The sequence below is a fragment of the Nilaparvata lugens genome, chromosome 8 (genome assembly GCF_014356525.2).
Source record: "Nilaparvata lugens isolate BPH chromosome 8, ASM1435652v1, whole genome shotgun sequence".
NCBI lineage: Eukaryota > Metazoa > Arthropoda > Insecta > Hemiptera > Delphacidae > Nilaparvata > Nilaparvata lugens.
In genome coordinates this window covers 41,837,158-41,860,033 of record NC_052511.1, presented here as the reverse complement: position 1 = coordinate 41,860,033, position 22,876 = coordinate 41,837,158, and the positions used below count along the sequence as shown (strand labels likewise).

General features: G+C 33.3%; 1 protein-coding gene and 1 long non-coding RNA gene across 6 annotated transcripts in view; one reads left to right on the top strand and one right to left on the bottom strand.

The window, feature by feature from the left end:
* The window catches only part of LOC111045974 (lipase 3), a 72,774-nt gene that overhangs the window by 43,613 nt on the left and 6,285 nt on the right, over window positions 1-22,876 (top strand). For all 4 annotated transcript variants that reach the window (XM_022331456.2, XM_022331454.2, XM_022331455.2 and 1 more), the window contains exons 3-7: window positions 12,017-12,254; window positions 16,287-16,401; window positions 17,738-17,975; window positions 20,858-21,016; window positions 22,722-22,806. In XM_022331456.2, coding sequence (XP_022187148.2) covers window positions 12,017-12,254; window positions 16,287-16,401; window positions 17,738-17,975; window positions 20,858-21,016; window positions 22,722-22,806 — 835 coding nt within the window. The remainder of the gene's footprint in view (window positions 1-12,016; window positions 12,255-16,286; window positions 16,402-17,737; window positions 17,976-20,857; window positions 21,017-22,721; window positions 22,807-22,876) is intronic.
* The window catches only part of LOC120352746, a 43,402-nt gene continuing 37,302 nt past the window's right edge, over window positions 16,777-22,876 (bottom strand). For both annotated transcript variants that reach the window (XR_005572083.1, XR_005572084.1), the window contains exons 5-6: window positions 20,895-21,041; window positions 16,777-16,848 (exon numbers count right to left, since the gene is read on the bottom strand). This is a non-coding gene — a long non-coding RNA (uncharacterized LOC120352746). The remainder of the gene's footprint in view (window positions 16,849-20,894; window positions 21,042-22,876) is intronic.

Here is a 22,876-nt window from a genome sequence, read left to right as displayed (position 1 = left end):
ACACAATTCTCTAAAATGATCGTGTTCTTATTTCACAGCTGTCATCTTATGAATTTCGGGGATGCGATATTTTGATTTTTCACATACTCACTAGCTCACTCACTTTTTTACAATCCACAGCTGATTCAGCCCAGGATGAATTATCCTTTTAATGTCGTTCAGCGAGTTTTCCCAAGGATGAGACCTAGTGCAATCGAATCTTTATATCATAAACCTACTATATTCCAAATTTCGTGAAAATCGTTAGAGCCGTTTTCGAGATCCGTTAAACATAAATAACCAGATATAAAAATAAAAATAATAACCAGATATAAAATAACCGATATATAAATACAGAAATTGCTCGCTTAATATAATAGGATAATTTTGTCATCATCTAATTTGTATTATATTCCATTGCGAGTAATACTAATTTATTCTTGGTAGTTTAAGAGCTCCCAATTTTGCGCTTCTCCTTGGTGATTCTAAAAACTACTACACCTAGTTATTTCTATTACGTTACAGTGGAAATACATCATACACTACAATTAAACAATTATTCTTGAATCAGAACAATCAGGATAATTGAAATACCAATAAATGATTACCACTATCGACCCCACAATCATTTTGCAACACTATCGGACACTGTTGATTCAATACACTCCACCAATTGCAGTAGGCTACCTACCTTTCTCAAGTAACAGCTAAATTAAATGAAGCCTATCAGAGGTTATACATCCAATAAGGACTTTATGGCGCTAGAGGATTTCATCACAGCTCAGCATACCACTCTTTGTATCCATAAATGAATAAAAAAACATTGACTAATCATGGAGCAAGTTGACCAGTAGGCTGCACCACTGCCGTAAAAGTTGATAGACGTGATCAACATGCTTGCCAATATGTAGCAAGTAAGTAAAAGTTTAAAGTTTGTTTGCCGCATTTTTACCTAACCTAACAAAACTTTCCTAACCTAACATCTCTCGCCAACTTGCTGGGGGTTCAACTTATCCAAAGCTGCGCTCTATGACGCAACATGTTACGTTTTATATTTATAGCTTCAACAAGACAACTTGAATGGTATATCTCAACGGCACTTTACATAATTACAACGTTCACTTTCAAGAATATTTCAAGTTTGCGGCAGAAAGGTTGCAACTGTCAATGATACAGGCCTACTATAGTAGGCGCCGGTCATTGGTCTTTTACGTAACCTCGCAAGGCTGGAGGAGATTTTGGCTTCAGGTCGAATATATTATAATATGTTAATCGCCTACTACAACATTGGCATACACAGCATCTCCTATATAGTGAGATTCACCTTGAATTGACTGCATTGGCTAAATGGGGAGCATTGATATTACCTGTAAGAAATACTGAAAGTTTGAAGTGAACTAAATTTTGTATGTACGCTGATGACATTAGTTTAAGCATATTCGACAAAGATTTGGATATAATCGAAGAAAAATGTAATGACACAATATTGCTTTTAAAAAACGTTTTAAGTAAAATGAACCTTTTATTAAATAATGATAAAACGAAATTTGTACATTTCACCTGTAGAAATCCCAAAAGAAAAAGTACACTGAAGCTAAATAAGCTAAATAACATAAAATTTTTAGGCGAAGATCTAGATAACAAACTCAATTGGAAGAGCATATATCAAGAATATGTAAAAAAGTAAGTACAGGAATATTTGCACTAAGAAGGCTGGCACCCATTTGTAATTTATTAACTTTGAGATCCGTGTATTATGCCACTGTCCACTCTCATATTTCATATGGCATTGAGATTTATGGTGGGACTAGTGCATTTAACTTGAATAGGATATTAAAACTCCAAAAAGAAGCAGTAAGAAAAATATTTAATTTAAATAGACAAGAGTCGTGCAGGACATTTTTTAAAAAGTTAGAATTAATGACTGTGTATGGACTTTATATTTATAAAACAATATTACACGTAAAAAATAATGAAGACAAATTCCCCAGGCAAACCAGTGTGCATGACTATAATACAAGAAATAGGAACAACTTTATTATCAAAGAACATAGTAAAGAGAAGTACAAACAAAGCCCGACCTATATGGGCATCAAATTCATCACTTACCTTCCTACTAAGATTAATCATGAAAAAGATATTACAAGGTTTAAAAACAAACTGAAAAAGTATATCGTGGAATTAGAATTATACAGTTATGAAGAATTTTATAGTGCCAACTCATTATGTATTTAGACTACCTATTGTTGATGTATTTTGTTTTTTACTTGTATTTATTTTATTATTTTGAAAATAATAAAGAAAGACACATTCATGTACATTTTGATGTATGTTTTGAATAAAGAGATTGATTGATTGATTGATTGATTTAGTGACGACATGTTTCGGCTGTATAATGCCATTATCAAGTCATGAACATGTCGTGACTAAATAATTTTAAAAAGGTAGGCTACTCAGATTTATATTTTTATTTATAGGCTTACTATACTTGGAAAGTATTACTTTTGCTCTATACTTGATGAAGAACAAAATTCCCGATTTAATTACAAAAACTACTTCAAAAGATAGCGGTTTAAATTATTTATTTATCCATGGAATTAGTACGTCTCAATGCAATAGAAAACAAGAAACTGAGTCCAAATTTTCTGTTATTCCTAATTTTGATGAATTGTATTTTCAATGAATGAAATAAAAAACAGATGGAGGTACGGTATGTAAAAGTCGTATTTCAGCATTATTCACTGTAGTTTTTGTTTGACTTGTAGTATAGGCCTATCTATTTGCACACTCCATATTGACTTTTTTAGTGCATTTAATAAGTCAGTAAAAGTCATTATTACTTTCCTTGCCCTATTACCATAGGTAAGGATTGCTTTCCGAAAAAATAAAGGTACCCCAATTTCTGAATTTCTATACGTTTCAAGGTCCCCTGAGTCCAAAAAAGTGGTTTTGGGTATTGGTCTGTATATATATATATAATATATATATATATATATATATATATATATATATATATATATATATATATATGTGTGTGTGTGTGTGTGTGTGTGTGTGTGTGGTGTGTGTGTGTGTATGAGTGTTTGTGCGTCTGTGTACACGATATCTCATCTCCCAATTAACGGAATGATTTGAAATTTGGAACTTAAAGTCCTTACACTATAAGGATCCGACACAAACATTTTCGATCAAATGCAATTCAAGATGGCGGCTAAAATGGCAAAAATGTTGTCAAAAACAGGGTTTTTCGTGATTTTCTCGAAAACGGCTCCAACGATTTTGATCAAATTCATACCTAGTAAAGTCATTGATAAGCTCTATCAACTGCCACAAGCTTCATATCTGTAAAAATTTCAGGAGCACTGCACCATCTATGCAAAGTTTGATTTTAGATTCCCAATTATCAGGCTTCAGATACAATTTAAACAAAAATTTTCAAGTGGAAAAGATTGAGCGTAAAAATCTCTACAATTAATGTTCAGTAACATTTTCACCTAAAATTGAAAATAAGCTCGAAATTCGAGAAAATAAGATTATTCAATTGCAAACTGTTGATTCTATTAAATCATTCACTATGAAGAGATAGCAGACTCCGTGTGTCTGCAGCGCTATTGTCATGTCACCAGCTGGCTCAGATCTTAGAAAAGTAGACTTGAGATGCGCGGGAACACTTGCGTCAGTTGATCAATTTTCATAACGGCAAGGAATAAAGTTGTGTGAGTGCACCACACCAGATTTTTATAATAGGGTACTAATTACGTTATACACATAATTTAATCATCATCTAACTTTTATTATATTCCATTGAATCATACTAATTCTTGGTAGTAAACTGAAAATTTTTAAAACATAACTATATAACATAGAGCTTCCAAATTTGCGCTTCTCCTTGGCGATTGTACAAACTACTCCACCTAGCTATTTTCTATTGCGTTACAATGAAAAGATAACATGGATTACAATCAAACAATTATTCTGGAATTCAAACCAATCAGGATAATTGAAATACCAATAAATGATTACCACTATCGACCCCACAATCATTTTGCAACACTATCGGACACTGTTGATTCAATACACTCCACCAATAATTGCAGTAGGCCTACCTTTCTAAAGTAGCAGCTAAATTAAATGAAGCTTATCAGAGGTTATACATCCAATAAGGACTTTATGGCGCTAGAGGATTTCATCACAGCTCAGCATACCACTCTTTGTATCCATAAATGAATAAAAAAACATTGACTAATCATGGAGCAAGTTGACCAGTAGGCTGCACCACTGCCGTAAAAGTTGATAGACGTGATCAACATGCTTGCCAATATGTAGCAAGTAAGTAAAAGTTTCAAGTTTGTTTGCCGCATTTTTACCTAACCTAACAAAACTTTCCTAACCTAACATCTCTCGCCAACTTGCTGGGGGTTCAACTTATCCAAAGCTGCGCTCTATGACGCAACATGTTACGTTTTATATTTATAGCTTCAACAAGACAACTTGAATGGTATATCTCAACGGCACTTTACATAATTACAACGTTCACTTTCGTTCGAGAATATTTCAAGTTTGCGGCAGAAAGGTTGCAACTGTCAGTGATACAGGCCTACTATAGTAGGCGCCGGTCATTGGTCTTTTACGTAACCTCGCAAGGCTGGAGGAGATTTTGGCTTCAGGTCGAATATATTATATGTTAATCACCTACTACAACATTGGCATACACAGCATCTCCTATATAGTGAGATTCACCTTGAATTGACTGCATTGGCTAAATGGGGAGCATTGATATTACCTGTAAGAAATACTGAAAGTTTGAAGTGAATCTCAATATAGAGATAGTTGAGTTGAGTATTCAATTAACTGGACAAACTCTCTCATCTTCTGCTAGTTGCGGGTTTTTTTCTTGTTCAACTTACAATATACATATGGGAAGAATGAGGTCCTCGTCGTTATATTGATACTTTTTTGTTGAACTACCTACATATGGGAATGATTACGTACTGATGCTTATTCATACTTTTCTTGTTCAGCCTATGTCATACTTGAGAATGTCCTGCTTATGAATCAGTTCTTATGAATGTGTGGGTCAGTAGAAAGTATAAGGTGATGAGTTTCAATATTTTTGGAAGTTGTTCTTTTCCTGTTTGTCGTAATAATATGATCATGTTTCATGGATTTCGAAGAATGAAAGTTGAGGTTGAAACAATATAAGGAAACCCCTAGATTATGTAGGCTATCGGAGGAAGAGAGGACTATGGGGTTTAGATGAACACAAAGTCTATTCTTTCTCTCATAAATTTTCTCCCCTTTACATACGTACAAGGTGGTGATTATTTTTTATTTATCTATTTATATTTTTTAGAAAGAAGCACTGATTGGGAGAGAAAAACTAAGGATAGGCTGCTCCTTGTACTATTTCTCTCCCAAATTTAGATAACATTTTAAAAGTCTAAAATAGGGTGTGGGCACTACTATCAGCAAAAACATCGAAAGTGAAATGAATAAATAATTATTGGAGAATGCGTTAGAAGAGTACCATACCAAAGTGAGGAAAACGCGATTTAGAGAATCATGAGTATAATGAAAGAGAACTGAAATTGTCACTTGAAGATCAAAGAGCACAACAAAATTTGCATAAAAGTTATTAGAGGATAATAGATGACTTCTATAGTAATAAGGTTCACTTTGAAGATTATTGTAGACATAATAATAGGCCAAGATATATATGTCAAGAGTAAAGTAGACGAAAATTCAATACCGTAACCCAGAAAGTAAAAAGTAGCTCTAGAAGGTACCGTACGTACTTTCCATAAATTCATGAGGAATCTTGGAAGAAAACGAAAATTTTCAAAATAGAAACTGTTTTGAATAGGCTACACCAAAAATTCACAAGTTCTGAGAGAAAATGTCCCAATGGACACAGGAATTTAGGCCTCTCACTTTGTCGTACTATTCTCGTCTAGTGTGAGAGAATCTTCTAATTCCTTTATACTATTACATCATTGAGTTCTATATATACTATAGGATAGCGCTATCCTTTTTTACCATGTCTGTAACGTTGCCAGATCGTTTTTTACAATGTAGAAAAATAATCAACTAACAAAATACCTTAACTCAATTATGAGAATTCATTATTTAATCATTGAAAAATATTTCTTCTCGAGGAATAAAATTTGATTGACTATTTCAACAAGAATGATCAATTAATATTACATGAGATATATTGGTATCAGCTGTCCTCAATAGATGGCATTGGCTAGGCAGAGAATCGGCAACGCTGTTCTCCTATCTTTCTCCACTGCAATTATAACTAGGACCTCGATCACTATATTTATTTATTTATTTGAAAATTTACATATTTGAGGGCACCAGGAACTGAATCCCATTATTGCCCTCATAACACACATTGAGCATAATACAATTTGAAAATACAATACATTAAAATGAAAATAGAATAACTTAACTAATATACTATTGATTTTTAGAAAAAACAAAATACAACAAAAAGTAATAGAAAACCTTGCAAATATGAAACTTATAGTATAACAGATAAAAGAAGAAGAACTAAGTATGTAAATAATACTGAAAAATTCAAGAAGAAAAGAAAAAGGAAACAAAGAAAAGAGAATTATGGAAACTTTGCAAATATGAAACTTATAAATAAAAACACTAATAAATTATGTAATACATAGGAAAGATAAAAAAAGACAAAACTCAACAAACATAAATGTTATTCAAGTCCCGCCTGAACACACTGTCTGAATCAAAAAACTCTAATGCATTATTAAGCCTATTGTATAATCGAAGAGACCTAAACAGGGGAGCATTGTAACCACTGACCGTTCTACATCTGATAATATCAAAGGTGGGATGATCTCTGGAATTGAACGCAGGAACATGGAACCTGATCAATGAGAGCAGCGAAGGAGAAGAAAATCGACCCCTTAACAGGCCATGCACGAAAATCAATGAGTCTCTCTCCCGTCGTAATCTCAATGATACAAAGTGAAAGGTACTTCTCAAACGGTCTGTAGGAAAACCCAAAGGACAGGATTGGCCGAAGCGCTTGTAATAGAGAAACCTCAAAAACTTATTCTGAACTACCTCAAGACCATGAGTACACAAATCAGTATAAGGGTTCCAAATCACAGAGCAATATTCCAACACACTCCGGACCAATGACACATAAACAGTACATATTGCATCAAGGTTATTGAAGTTAGCTGTATTCCTCATAACAAAACCTAGCATTTTATTGGCTCTAGCTATGCTATAGTCCATGTGCACTGAGAACCTGAGACAGCTATCAAAGATTACACCCAAATCCTTACATGTATCGACTCTTTCCAGATTCATACCATGTACTTCATAAGAAACGTTCATCTTCAAATTTTTTCTAGAGAATGAGATACACTTACACTTCCTAACATTCAAGTCAAGTCCATTGATGAAAGACCATCTCGCCAATCTGTCAAGATCTTGCTGCAACAAATTACAATCATCGGAGTTAGTAATCTCCATGTAGAGCTTTACATCATCAGCAAAGATCAAACATTTTGCTTTCTTTAACTGGAGAGGCAGTTCATTGATCAATAGAAGGAATAAAAGAGGACCGAGTACACTCCCCTGTGGAACTCCTGAAGTGCTGAAAAAGGGAGTTGATCTAGAACACCTGACCATAACATAATTGGTACGATGGAATAAGTAACTTCTGAAAAGATTCACAAGTTGCACACAAAAACCCAAATCATCAAGTCTCCTCAACAGTGCTCCCTGATCAACACGATCAAATGCTTTTGCATAGTCTGTGTAAATGACATCAACCTCACCTCCAGAATCCATTACCCTCGAAACATCCATAGTGAACTCCATCAAATTGGTGACCACAGACCTTCCAGGGAGAAACCCATGTTGACAGTCTGATATCAGAGGACGGGAGTAACACAAAATCTCACCATACAAAACACGCTCAAAAACCTTTGCGAAGACTGAAAGCAGGGAGATCGGACGATAGTTATCAATTAGATCCTTTCTGCCAGACTTGAAAATGGGTATTACCTTGGAAATCTTCCACCTTGTAGGAAATAAACCTTTCGCCAAAGATAAATCGAATATATATTTCAATGGGTCTACCAACAGAGCTCTAAGCTTATTAGAGGAATTAAGTTTTTATGAAACAATCCCCAGATGATCTTTGAAACGTGATGAAGCAATTGGAAATATATTATAGTCATCTTTATTCACATTCAAATACGAGGAAGCGAATTGAAAAAGCATTAGGCTGGAACAGGAAATAGGCGAGAGTCTCATCCGGAAGAACGACAAATGTTGTAAAAATGAGAGGTGAACAGGAACTCAATTTTGGGAGATGAGACGCTAGCCTAAAAACCGATATTCATCCGTATAGATGAAGCATGGTTTCGATGGTATATATTATCATAGAGAAACAATAGCATGAGTAGATATCCCATTGTATAGGGCGTTTATGTCGCAACTTTTACTGTTACCTCAAGCCGATAGTCCACGTATTTCTTTCCCGTGAAGCTGTGTGACGCTGGTAGTCTTTTATACTGTGCCGTTCATACACTCTCACCCCAACAAAACAGTAAAAACCGACAGTAATCGATAATAATCGGCTTGAGATAACAGTAAAAGTTGCGACATAAACGCCCTATATCATGGGATATCTACTTACGCTATTGTTTATCTATGATATTATGCAGATCATGATAGATAGTTTATCTATTGAACTCTATATAAAGTTTACTACATAAAAATGTCTGTTATGTTTCAAAGAATTGGTCTGTTTGCTTTATCAATTAAACTCTAGATATAGTTCACTACATAATTTTTGTTATGATTCAAATTGAAGAATGGTGATTTTGAATTACCTATTCGAATGAGTGTGAGTTGAATTGAAGACGGAGAACAGTAGTTTCAGGTAGGTCTATACCAGTAGCCACAAACAATTAATCAATTAATTAGGTCACATTCGTCTCAACATGACAGATCAATCAGACGCACAAAAGATTACATATCAAATGAAAGCCAATCTACTAGGTATTTCAATTGAAATATGAATGACATATCATTACAAAGGCATTCTTTTTAGCCATACTAAGACCTATTCAAGCACGCTAAACTCAAAGAATGAAAAATCGAATATATACTACTGGTTATTCAAGCTTCTATCAAACTGCCTCAACAGTAAAATAATCGAATGCCTTAAGCCTTGTGTCTTTCGAACAAGGCTCAATATTTAATGTTCATACCACATATAAATGCCATGTGCTGGAAATGTAGCCTATATTAACATTAAAATATTATTGAGTGTAATGTAATGGCTTTCTTTTAAGCATTGGTCTACCAGGTAGAGTATTGCATTGGTATATAGTGAGGTCCACGTTATAATGACAGTGAATAAAGATAGGAGAACAGCGTTGCCGTTTGTCTGCCTTGATTAATTATATTTCTACATTGTCAAAAACTTATTTGTCAAAGTTGTGGAGCTAGAAAACGATTGTACTATGTGTTTTGTGGGATAATAGACAAGGATAGCAGCACCAAAGTTAATCAAATACTGCCATTATAACATGGACCTCACTATAGCTTAAATATTGTTATTTATGTATTTGTATATGAGATACTGGTGTATTTTGTGATAAATCCTTTTTGGAAATTATGCCTTACTGGAGTACAGTTTGTCTACATATAAAATTGACTGTAATAAATAAAACAGTTCAAAGAATAATTGTTTGCAAAGAATAAGTGACCGAAGTTATAATATTGAAGACGAAGAACAACAGCAGAGCTATGAAATGCCAACAGAGGTCATTGTCCTTTTTTTGCGGTTATGATCACCTACTCATGTGAACGGCCTTGGCCTAGACATTTTCACTTTCGTAACGCTTTTTACAACTGCAAGCTCACGGGGCGCGCCTCTCTATTATTGTCATAAGACGACCTTGAAGTGCAATTCACAACTTCGATTATTATGCTTCTACACCTACTGATCTAGTTGCATTGTGGGAGAACATTCTACAATTAAGTTTAATGCTTTAATAATATTATTGCAAAAAGCTGAAAAAGCGCTTATGTGTTGTGTGTTAGCCTTGCGAAAGATTATTAAATTGAATTTAATAAGCAAAGAAAAAATTAATACTTTTTGAAAACTAGCTCAAGCCATTTTTATCAAATGGAGCATGAATAAAATGACAGAATAAATCCTTCTAACTCAAGCCATTTTTATCAAATGGAGAATAAGTAAAATGACAGAATAAATCCTTACTAACTCAAGGAAAACATCATAGATAACTTTCCTAAAGAGCCTAATATGAAGAATGTGCACTAAAGTTGAAATACATCATATATATGTCAAATGCCTTTTAACCTCATTAGGTTCCTGTGAGTATTGTAATTGGGTGCAATACTATATTTTTATGATTAATTCACAATTTTAACAGTTGTTTGCAGAGTTTCAAAACAGTTCTGATGATAGATGATGAGAAACAATTGAAAGAATTAGTCTTTGCATATAATTCTTTATAATGTTCTATTTCCTCATATTTTAAGATTATCCAACAATCTCTTCTTCCCCCCATTATTTCAAGTATCATACACAGTCCTGGAGTATCTCGACTCCCTATTTCATGTATCCTTGGCTTCTGTAACTCATAATCATTATTCAATCAATTAATGATAATTATCATTCCATAACTAGACAAGTATAAATTCTGCCCAAATTATTTCTAATTGTATTCAATTATCATCTAATCTGACTCTATTGTATATTTGCTACAACCAATATTGTAATTAAAATAGCTTCAATTTCTTGATCTTGAGCATATCTTATTCATTCTCTAAGACCAAGCGCCTCTCTCAGAATCTGTCATGACTCTGGGCACTGTTTCCTATAGTGAGGTCCTCGTTATAATGATAGCGAAGAAAAAGATAGGAAAACAGCGTTGCTGATTCTCTGCCGTGCCACTGTTTTCTATAGAATATAGCTGATACCGGTATATCTGATGAGATATTATCCAATGTTCATCCTAGTTAAAAATGATCAATTTTATTAAATTCGTCAAGAAAAAATATTTTTTAATCATCCAATAATAAATTTCTATACTTCAGATGAAATAATTTGTTAATTATTCTGTGATTCATTTAGAGTATAGAATCAACTTTCAAAATTCAAAATTTTCAACTCATCATTCCTGGACCGAAAATCAAGTGACGAAGCAGTGTGTGATTACATAACCTCTTTTGGACAACATTAACATTTTATCGAAATTTTGGAGAGAAATAGTACAGGCTCAGCCTAGTTTTTCCTCCAATGTCATAATTCTATTATGATTACCGTATAGTGTTTTAATAAATGAATGAATGAATTAATTATATTTCTACATTGTTGAAAAGCGATCTGGAAACGTTGCAGAAGTAGAAAAGGATAGCGCTATCTGTTTAGTTTATCGATGGAAATTACTGATGGAAATTACATTATTCAAATGCTAATGAATTAATTATTATTATTAAACAAAAATCCAAATTAAATGCTGTGATTCACCCCGAAGACTTCTGTTACTGCAAATATTGACAACAGGGTAAACAGCTAGATGGAAATTCGATGAGCGCTACTATTCAAAAATGATTTGTTTCCCTGGCTGACAAATAATTTTTGAATAGTAGCGCTCATCGAATTTCCATCTAGATGTTTAGTTTATATAATTCTTCAAAATTATATTTTTAATATGTGAATATTTCCTATTTTAGTTATAATAATGTGAAATATTTCTTCTATGTTTAGTTTTGAAGCACCTAAAATTGAAAATTTACTTTGTGAAAATACTTGAGGACTGACAATTTCGTGAATTGAAGAACTACGAGACTTAACCTATTTTGGACTATGTGTTATATAAATTTGGGAGAGGAATAGCAAAAGGTTACCTTATTTTTCCTCTCCCTATCATTTTGATGATGCACTTATTGTATAAATGAGTAATGAATGGGAGAAACGGAGAATTCACTTTAAATATTTTTTGTTTTGCAGCCGGAGCTGATACGGAAATACGGCTACGAGTCGGAAACGCACAACGTTGAGACGGAGGACGGCTACCACCTGACCCTACACCGCATCCCACGTGGACTGACGGAGCGGGATGAGTCCGAACAGACCCTCAATGGAAATGGAAGCCTCAACTCTGCACCCCGGCCGGCCGTCTTTCTGCAGCACTGCATTCTCTGCAGTTCCAGTGTCTTTGTCCTCATGGGGCCCAAAAAGGGACTAGGTCAGTAGTGTTACCAATAGAACCAATGGTACTATTGTGTTTGAATAGTTATTTTGGTTGAATTTTGTGATAGTTAGGTGCTATGCTTATTACAGAATAATAAAAAATCTGGTGTGGGGCACTCACACAACTTTCCTTGCCGTTTTGAAAATTGATCACCTGACGCTAGTGAGGCATCTCAAGTTTACTATTCAAAGATCTGAGCCAGCTGGTGACAGGACAATAAAGCTGGAGACACACGAGGTCTGCTACCTCTTCATAGTGAATGATTTAATAGAATCAACAGTTTGCAATTGAATAATCACTGTTCTGAACAAAGCTAACGCTAGAGCTACCAGAGGACTGTAATTTACAAAAGAACGGGCTGACGAGACAAGACAGACGACTCACAAAAAACATCCACAATGCCAAGCAAGCAGGACGGTCTGCGCCGGCGCAAACACAAGCCTGCTATTGGCAGAACTATAGTCTGGCATTCTGGCGCTACAATTCGAGTTCTCTGGCCAGAACAATCACATTTTCTAAAATTTCAAGTTTATTTTCAATTTTAGGTGAAAATGTTATTGGACATTAATTGTAGAGATTTTCATGCTCAATCTTTTCCACACGAAATTTTTCGTTTAAATTATATCTGAGACCTGATAATTGGAAATCTAAAATCAAACTTTGCATAGATGGGGCGGAGCTCCTGAAATTTTTACAGATATGGGACTTGAGGCAGTTGATGTAGCTTATCAATGACTATTTTAGGTATAAATTTGATCAAAATCGTTGGAGCCATTTTCGAGAAAATCCCTGTTTTTGACAACATTTTCGCCATTTTAGCCGCCATCTTGAATTGCATTTGATCGAAATTGTTCGTGTCGGATCCTTATAGTGTATGGACCTTAAGTTCCAAATTTCAAGTCATTCCGTTGATTGGGAGATGAGATATCGTGTACACAGACACACATCATACACAAACACACACACACACACACACACACACACACACACACACACACACACACCACACACACACACACACACACACATACCCAAAACCACTTTTTTGGACTCAGGGGACTTTGAAACGTATAGTAATTTAGAAATTTGGGTACCTTAATTTTTTTCGAAAGCAATACTTTCCTTACCTATGGTAATAGGGCAAGGAAAGTAAAAAGGGGTTAGGCCAGTGTTACCAATACAACTGATGTTACGAATATGGTTGAATAACTATTTTATAGTAAGGTCAACGTTATTTATTTATGTATTCGATACACACATAGAAAGGCTCACACAGACAAATTCAAGTACAAGTTTTAAGGCTGTTCGGAACACCTTTTTATTTTTCATTTAAATTTGGTAATATTTTTCAATATAATTGTTAAGATCATTAGTACAAAAAGTGACATGAGTGACAAAAAGTGGTAACTGAAATTTTCAAGTGTTCTAATAAGCGAGTTATGGGTTTGTTGAAGTGCCAAACTCAGTTTTCTTTCCAGATCATAAACGGTTTAGAATTTTGCATTGGAGTTTTTTTTAATACATTCAGTATATCATTGGCTTTGTTCTAATATGCGTTGTTTCGCGATTAATGCCAAAATAAACAAGTTAGTTTAGTTAGTTATCGAATTTACAAAAAATGTTACTTTTTTATTTATGAACGATATGGTGAATAAAATGTTTTAGTTTGGAAAGATATATTTTTTGAATTTTTAAGAGAAGTTCTAATAATATAGTCGAGACCGTTTATGATCTGGAAAGAAAACAGAATATGGAAAGTTAGCACTTCAACAACCCATAACTCGCTCATTAGACCACTTAAAAATTGCAGTTGCCACTTTTTCTCACTCTTATAAATGATCTTAACAATTATAATGAAAAAGATTATTCAATTTAAATAATAAAAAAGTGTACCAAACAGCCTTAATGACATACCTAGTAACATAAAATTACAAAAAAAGTAAAATATAATGTCAGTGGACAAGGATAGGAGAACAGCGTTGCCGATTCCCTGCCTTTTGACATTGCCTTCTTATAGACAATATGGAGGATAGCTGATACCGGTATATCTGATGCAATATTAACTGTTCATTCTTGTATTTTGAACAATTATATTTTATTCGTCAAGAAAATATATTTTTAAATTGACAAATTATATTTTTTATGACTGAGATTGAATATTTTGTCATTTGATTACCTTTCTACATTGTTAAAAAACTATCTCAAACTTTGGGGAGCTCGAAAAGGATAGCACTATCTGCTTTGTGGAATGATAGAGATGGATAGCAACACTAATGTTAATCGAATACTCATTTAACGTCATTATAACGTGGACCTCACTATGGTTGAATGTTGTAACAGTTTGGTTTCCATACTTGTTACAGAAGAATGAAAAAAGGACTAGGTCAGTGTCTGATCTAAAGTTACAAATATGTTCAAATAATTATGTTCTTTAGACCCATGAAGAGGTGTATGTGTAGATTGATAGAGGAAAGGAAGAGTTAAGCACAGTTGAGCATGAAAAATATACATGAAAAAAGAGTGTTCACTTTCTTCTGAAGGGGTACTTGTAATTCACATGGAAATTTAAAAAAAATACTGTATATGTTAAAAATGGTAGGCTACTTACTTATAGTCCAGGCAATGAATGCTCAAAAAAGGGTATAGAGGGAAATGTTTGGAAGACAATTTTTGACCCCGCAGTTCTGTTTAGGGTAGTAAGGAGGTAAACATATCAAAAGTCCCCACCCCCACCCCCTTTGCTAAGGGGGTGGGGGTGGTTTGAAGGTACCATTTTTTGGTTTCTCGCATAAAACTCAAAAAAAGTATCCTAAGGACTTGAATGTCATATTTGACATTTGTTGCAGCAATGAAAATTTCACCCCCTACATTGAAGTTGCTATAACAATGAAATAAAAACTTGGAATAGTGAAATATTACATCATTTCAAAGAGAATTCAATGCTCTACAAACCTACCATAAGCATAAGTTTTAATGATGCATTGTTGGAGAGTTATAAGCCCTGAGAGAGCAAAACATTGGATAAAATCATGTTATTTTAACAATTACACACCTTCAAGAGCGAATATCTCGGGAACTGTTAGGAATATCACAAAATTCTACTGTACAAGGAGTGTAGAGAATTTATCAAGCTTCATTTTTGAATGGTTAGTTATGTCGGTTGAACGCATTGTTCTCAAGATATGAGCGTGGAAGCAAAACGCTGAAAAATGCAACTTTTAAACCACCCTCATCCCTTTAGCACATGAGTTAGGAATGGGGACTTTCGATATGTTTTCCTCCTAACTAGTTCCAACAAAGCTGCAAAGTCAAAAATTTTGTTTAAAACATTCCCTCCAAATTCCTTTGTCAATTGGTCTATTGTTAAAAAAAATAGAATTTCACACTCAACACTAAAGCCAACACAAAAGGTGTAGGGAGATTCGTAAAGTGTAAAATCTTTCATCAAATTGAATAGAATTCAATGCTCTATAAGCTTATAATCAAGATGGATTTTTCTAATTGATTTTTAAAAAGTTATAAAGGCAAAAATATAAAAAAATTGGGGGCAAACGTGGTTTTTTTTTCAAAAATGTCACACCTTCAAGAGCGGATATCTCGAAAACTGGAGGAGATATAAAAAAAGGTGTAGGATGAATATTGTAGGAAATTAGGTAAGCTTTAATTTGTTATGTCATTCAAGTCCTCAGGATACTCAGTTTTTGAGTTTTATGCGAGAAACCAAAAATTGTACCTTTAAACCACCCAACCCCCTTAGCACAGGGGGTAGTAGTGGGGACTTTTGATATTTTTACCTCCTTACTACCCTAAACAGAACAGCGGGGTCAAAAATTGTCTTCCCAACTTTTCCCTCTATAACCTTTCCTTGACTGGACTATTAGTTTTTTGATTTTTATGGTGAAAGAATGAGCTTCATTTTTCTGTAAGTTATCAACTATACTATCCAATATGAACCCAATAACGATGATAAACATTATTTAATATTCCATGATTCAGTTACTAAATTGGTTATAAACTTGTTTTAAGGATTTCTGCTAGCTGATCAGGGATATGACGTGTGGATGGGAAATGCACGAGGAACTATCTATTCAAGAGGACACACCAACATGTCAACTAGCTCAAAAGCTTACTGGAAATTCAGGTGATTGTTATACTTTCAGAAATCCTAATTATTTCCCGAAAACATTATTTTAGGAAATATAATTTCAAACAAAGTATTTTCTGTGGCTGCATGTTAGAGTATACATATTGTTTGTTGTCGCCAGACACTGAAGAAGAAAATATAGAATAGAATTATAGTTGGCCTACCCTTTTTCTGAAATTAATAGATTAAAAATAGATCACTGAAACTAGTTGTTATAATTTGTATTTTTAATCTATTATTTTGTTAATTTCAAAAAAGGGTACTATAATTCTATTTCATAAATAAAAATAAGTAGCCCTGAATTCATACATTTTAAGAAGAAAATATGGTATGTAAATAATTGGTTCCTACCTTGTTTTTTAATCCTTTTTCATCAATCCTTGAAGATCTTTCAATTCACATCTCCATCCACTATTCATTGACACGAGGATATCCACTATGAACCTAAAACCAAAAAATAGCATTACAATAATAAGAAGAATTACATAATTAATGATTTTGGACAGTTTCATTCTTCAAACTTCTTTCTGCTATTTAGTTCTTCGGTCAATGTTTCTAGTAGCAGAAGTCCTTAGTTCTATCCATATAGCTTCCATTGGATATTTGAAATAATTATCATACAGTAAAAATTCAACAATTATTAAATGCAGATTAAATACGTATCTCGCTTCTCTGATTGGCTATCGTAGCATGGAGGCTCGTTGGAGTAACGAGTAAAGTGATAACGCGCCGGCCTAATAATCAAGAGAACCAAGAGATCAAATCTCGACCGGGGCAAAAGTTTTTGACCACAGCACAATCACATAGATACGGTTACCCCGTATTTCGGAGGAGACGATAGTCGTCGGTCCCGACTACCTAAAAAGTAGTCATCATCATCCCTCTCACTCATTACCCACGCACAAGCCTAAGAGCTAATGTGTACATCACCCTCAGTATTATAATATTAGCATTTCCCATTATACAGTTCAGTTCATTCAACCGTCATATAATTACCGTATAGTTATAGACTTTTGTGCAACCGGAAGTAAAACTTCAAAGTTTTGTTAGATCGTGATTATTAATATTGCTGCCACATATTATTTTGGGTGAATAGAGTAGTTAATAGAGTAGTAATAGAGTAGTATTAATATAGTATTAATAGAGTAGTAATAGTTGAGTTGTCAACAGGGATTAAAACTTCCAAGTTTGTTTAATGTTGATTATTATTATTCTTACAAAAAATAATAATTTTGGGTAGAGTAATATTTTTGAGTGAATATATTATTTCACTTCTATTTAATTATTATTTTCATGAGAGAATAGAGTAGGGTAACATTCATTTTGTTTTCAGTTGGCACGAGATGGGAGTGTATGATTTGCCAGCATCGATAGACTACATTCTACGCGAAACGGAACAGAAAAAGCTGTTCTACATCGGCCACTCTATGGGTACTACTATGATGTATGTGCTGCTATCTGTGCGCCCCGAGTACAACCATAAACTGCGCCTGATGGTCAGCTTGTCACCCGTCGCATTCATGTCAAACATCAAGTCGCCGCTCTTTCGCATACTCTATGGACCAGTCAGCGTTAGTATACCCATTCAGTCTTATTTTAGGGATTTAGACCTAAATGTGGACTGAAAAGTTATTGTTCCGATTACTATTCAGACCAGTCAGCGTTATTCGCCACTCATTTATATAATAATTACTAGCCGTCAGGCTCGCTTCGCTCGCCTGCATTTTTCATTTGAGCATGCTTCATTTCATCAGAAAGTCAAAGTACTGAGAAAATGCAGAAAAGCTGAGAAAAGCGTTGGAAAACGCTGATTTTGGCCGTATCTTTGACGTTATTGCAAATTCCTTCTAACACAACATTATTAGCTGAGCTTCTGTACTAAATTTGAACATTTTCTGTTCATTTGTTCTCGATAAAGCTAAGAAAACGCTGGAAGAACGCAGATTTTGGGCGTATCTTTGGAAATTTTTCCAAATCCGTTCTTAGTGCGCCTCTAAAGGGCCAACTAAACATACCTACCAAATTTGAACGTTTTTGGTCCGGTAGATTTTTAGTTCTGCGAGTGAGTGAGTGAGTGAGTGAGTGAGTCAGTCAGTCAGTCAGTGAGTGAGTGCCATTTCGCTTTTATTTATAAAGATTCAGTATCATCAAAGAGAAAATATAGCATAAGATATCCCATGCTATAGGTCGTTTATGACCCAAATTTCAGGCCAATTTATGATTTTATATTTATAATGTATAAATAAATAAATATTGTATTTTTCTTTAGGGCTACTTTTGAATATAAATAAAAATTGAAATCTAAGTAACATTATACAGAGTGAGTCATATGTATGGGAACCCTCCAATAAGTTGGAGACTGTTGTAGATATAATACTGTAACTTTCAGGATAAGTTATTGGACAAATACTCTACCTTTTGAGGTACAAATGAATTTCAACCCCTCATAAGGGGGTGACTTAGGGTTTGTAACTCGAATATTTAAAATGTAAACACCCATTGTGTGATACATCATTTTTAAAGACCTTTTCAAAACGAGAAAGATGGCATCGATAAAAATGTTCTATGATACTTGTATCCAAAATGGCGGCTGAATAAAGTTTTAATTTTTAAAGAAATGAGGGGTTGTAACTCAAATATTTTGAATGTTAAAACCCATTGTGTGATACATCATTTTAAAGGCCTTTTCAAAACGAGAAAGATGACATCAATAGAAATGTTATATGACACTTTTATCCAAAATGGCGGCTGATTGAAGTTTTAATTTTCAAAGAATGTAATTGATAAAGTTCAATCAGCCGCCATTTTGGAACGTCAAAAGGTAGAGTATTTGACCAATAGCTTATCCTGAAAGTTACAGTATTATATTATTAATACTGTTATTAATATTAGTAATATTATTTAATTATATTTACAAAATTCTCCAATTTATTGAAGGGTTCCCATACATATGACTCACTCTGTATAGCCGAAACATGTCTTGATTTAATAATTTAAAAAGGCTACTTAAATTTCAATTTTTATTGAAGTTGCTTTCCATGACGAAACATTATATAAAGTAACTTTGTTGAAGTTCTGACACTGTGTTACTTGTAAATATTTAAAAGACACTTACTTTTGTTGGAGTATTGAGGAATGCATTTCACTCCTGAAGAGGAGCTTCATCCATGGATAAGTGTTTTTTCAAATATTTACAAGTAACACAGTGTCAGTACTTCAACAAAGATCAATTTGTATTTATATTTTTAAATAAATATTGTATGTATCAATGTATAATTGAATTACTGTCGACTACTGTCCATTATTACTGTTTTTAACAGGTGAGAGTGTGAAAACGGCACAGTATGAGACACCACCAGCGTCACTTAGCTTCACGGACGAAACTACTAGCACTATTAGCTTCAGTTAACAGTGAAATTTGGAACATAAACGCCCTGTACCATGGGATATCTTCTAATGCTATATTTTCTCTATGGTATTATTTTCGAGATACAAGTGTTGATTGATAGGATGTTGAACAGTTCTAGGAACATTTGAAATGAGGAAGCTTGATTTTTTTACAAAATTCTAACTCCTTGTTACAGCATTCCATTCAAACTAATAAAGTATCAAAACTATCAATTAAATATAGTATTTGTTTATAAGGATGCCCAATATGGTGGTAGAAGAGCTGCAACACAGTATTATGAATTATATTATTACAATGATCTAGGTGACATTAGGATTCGAATAAATGATTGAAGTAAGATTAATCTACCTCGAAAATTATATTAATATCATGAACCCTTTATGCTTAATGCCTGGGAAGAGTTGATGATGACGATTGCATACCTATAGAATTTCAAGTGACATAATAGTATAGAGAATATTATCAATCTTCAATAAGGAGGTAACATACTAAGAATATCAACTATAAGCGGAGTGAGTCTACACAAGCTCATACCTAAAATTATAAAAAAGTAATTTGAAAAATATTTTTCTGCACCAGATTACACTTCGACATAATAACACATTTATTATGCTTAATACAATACACATAGTATATGGGTACACAAGCCCATGCCTACAATTTGAAAGATAATAATTCAAAAAATATTCGTCAACACCAGGAGATAGAATAGAATAGTATGGAAAAAACGTTTATTGAATAAATAAGCTACCTTAAGCGAACCTCAAAGAGGCTGCTTGACAAGGTACCATATACAAAACATGTAAATTCAAGTATAAATATACATATATCAGTGAACTTTAGATTACTCCCTAATAAATAAAAAATAATTTTATTATGCTTAAGACACTACTACACATTGTAAATAAGTACACCAGTTGCTAATTGGCGGAATTTGAAAAAAATAATAATTGAAAAGTCTTCCATTTGATGTCTATTTTAGGGTATGTTGGACGTAACTTACATTCAGAGGATGAATCTTATGATTATTGAACTTTTTTACAGAATGCAATGAACACAGTCGGTGTACATGAGTTCATACCTGGGAATACGGCAGTGACCACACTGGGAAGGCAGCTATGCCAGGAGAAGGCGCTCACATCAACCATCTGCTCCAATATTCTGTTCCTGATCGCTGGATACGACTCACGACAACTCAACAGGGTATTTATTCGTCTCCAAACATTTCCTATAAAGTAGAATAGATTCAAATCATTACTGTTTTCCAAAAATAATAATTGTCAAGCAAATCTCTTCCATGATACTCGCTTTTCTTTTTAGAGCTACTGAAATGATTAAAACACAATAAATGTTATTAAGTAGCCTTTAACAATCCAATCACAACACAGCAAGTTTCAACTCTTCAAGCGCCATTATCAAGTGTATATTGATTTCAAGGATAATTTCCACTTGACGAGTTAAAACTAGTGTTGTGATAAAATTAAGGGTAAGTTACTTAATTGTGTTTTAACTCTTCAATGACATGTAAAGAAGAATTATGATAATTGATTCCAAAAATAGAAGCAATATGAATAAAAGACACTAGTCACATATATTTTATGGAATTACTCAAAATTAAGGGAAATGGAAAGTATATTGTATTACTTGTGGAACTGTTTTCATTTCACCTCAATACTGATGAGTTTGTCATATCAGTGCTCACAACTCGAAGGAATAAGATTATAAGTGTCAAATGGTAAGAAAACTTTTAAAGATCATTTTCAAAGAGCTGATAGTTATTTTTCAAACTTGATACTGCCTTGAAGCTACTTTTATTGGAATAATACGTCTGAGTAACTTGTATAAAATGTAAAGTAGATTACCTTATGAATTTCAGGTGGAGACACGGCAATATTCACTGTCTTCTTACCAATTGAACGATTGAGATAAATGCATTATATAGAATAATCAACCACAGATAGTTAGACTCAGCTTAAGGGCTTGCATGATGAATTATTTTTTAATAATCAAATCCAATAGTTTTATTTTTTGTTCTTGAGCAATTACTCATACAAATAGGAGTTGCTATCCTAATCAGATACATAATACATTCTTGATTAACATAACAAATGATCAAAACACGAACATTACAAAAAAATCCTAACATTAGAAATTACAAAAAATACACAAATAGTTTGAAAAACAATTCGATAGAAATTTCCAAATATAGCAGTACCAAAATTAACCGACAATGTGATGTTAGATTAGGAATTTTGTATTTACATTAGTGTGTGAGAATTCTAAGGTATAAATTATTACCAACATAAATATACGAAATTCAATATGTGAGAAACTATAAAAACAAGTAATAAAATGATCAGTAAATTTGTGAATGACTAGAAAAGAGTTAATTTTAACAAGCAATCTTTGAAACAAATTGAATCATCACAATAATATTTACTTATGATACATCCCAAAACTGTAACTTTTGTATACTTGAGAACTACTGTCGTTGCTCAAACCTGTTATTTTTTTATTAATTTGAAAAATGAATTTAATTTTTCTCTTTCAATACAGTGATAACATTAATACTAGAATGCTTATGCAAATTATAATTTACCAAATTTCTAATAATTTAGTATTTCTTGCTTCATTTATTAAATAATAAGGTTTTCCTTATAAATAATGATTTTTTTCATGCTTAATAAGTTCATATTGTTTCATATAAGCAACAGTCAAGTAGTAGGCTACAGCTACATTGAAGAATTTATGGAATTAAGTAAAACGTTTTTGGTAGATGTAGAGTAAATTCATATAACTTTATTAGTGAATTGAGAAACTATTAAAAAAACACTTTCAAATAATGGATGATGAAGTTTTAGCCTTAAATTTATCATGAAATGATTTCATCAAGTTTTCTTTGTTATAGACCATGCTGCCAGTGATATTTGGCCACCTTCCCGACAGCACATCAACTAACAGCTTGATGCATTATGGCCAGAGTGTGCAGAACGGTATGAGTCTCAATATATCATTTTTAGAACATAACTATTCTCTAGGAAAAATCTAGGATAATACTGGTTC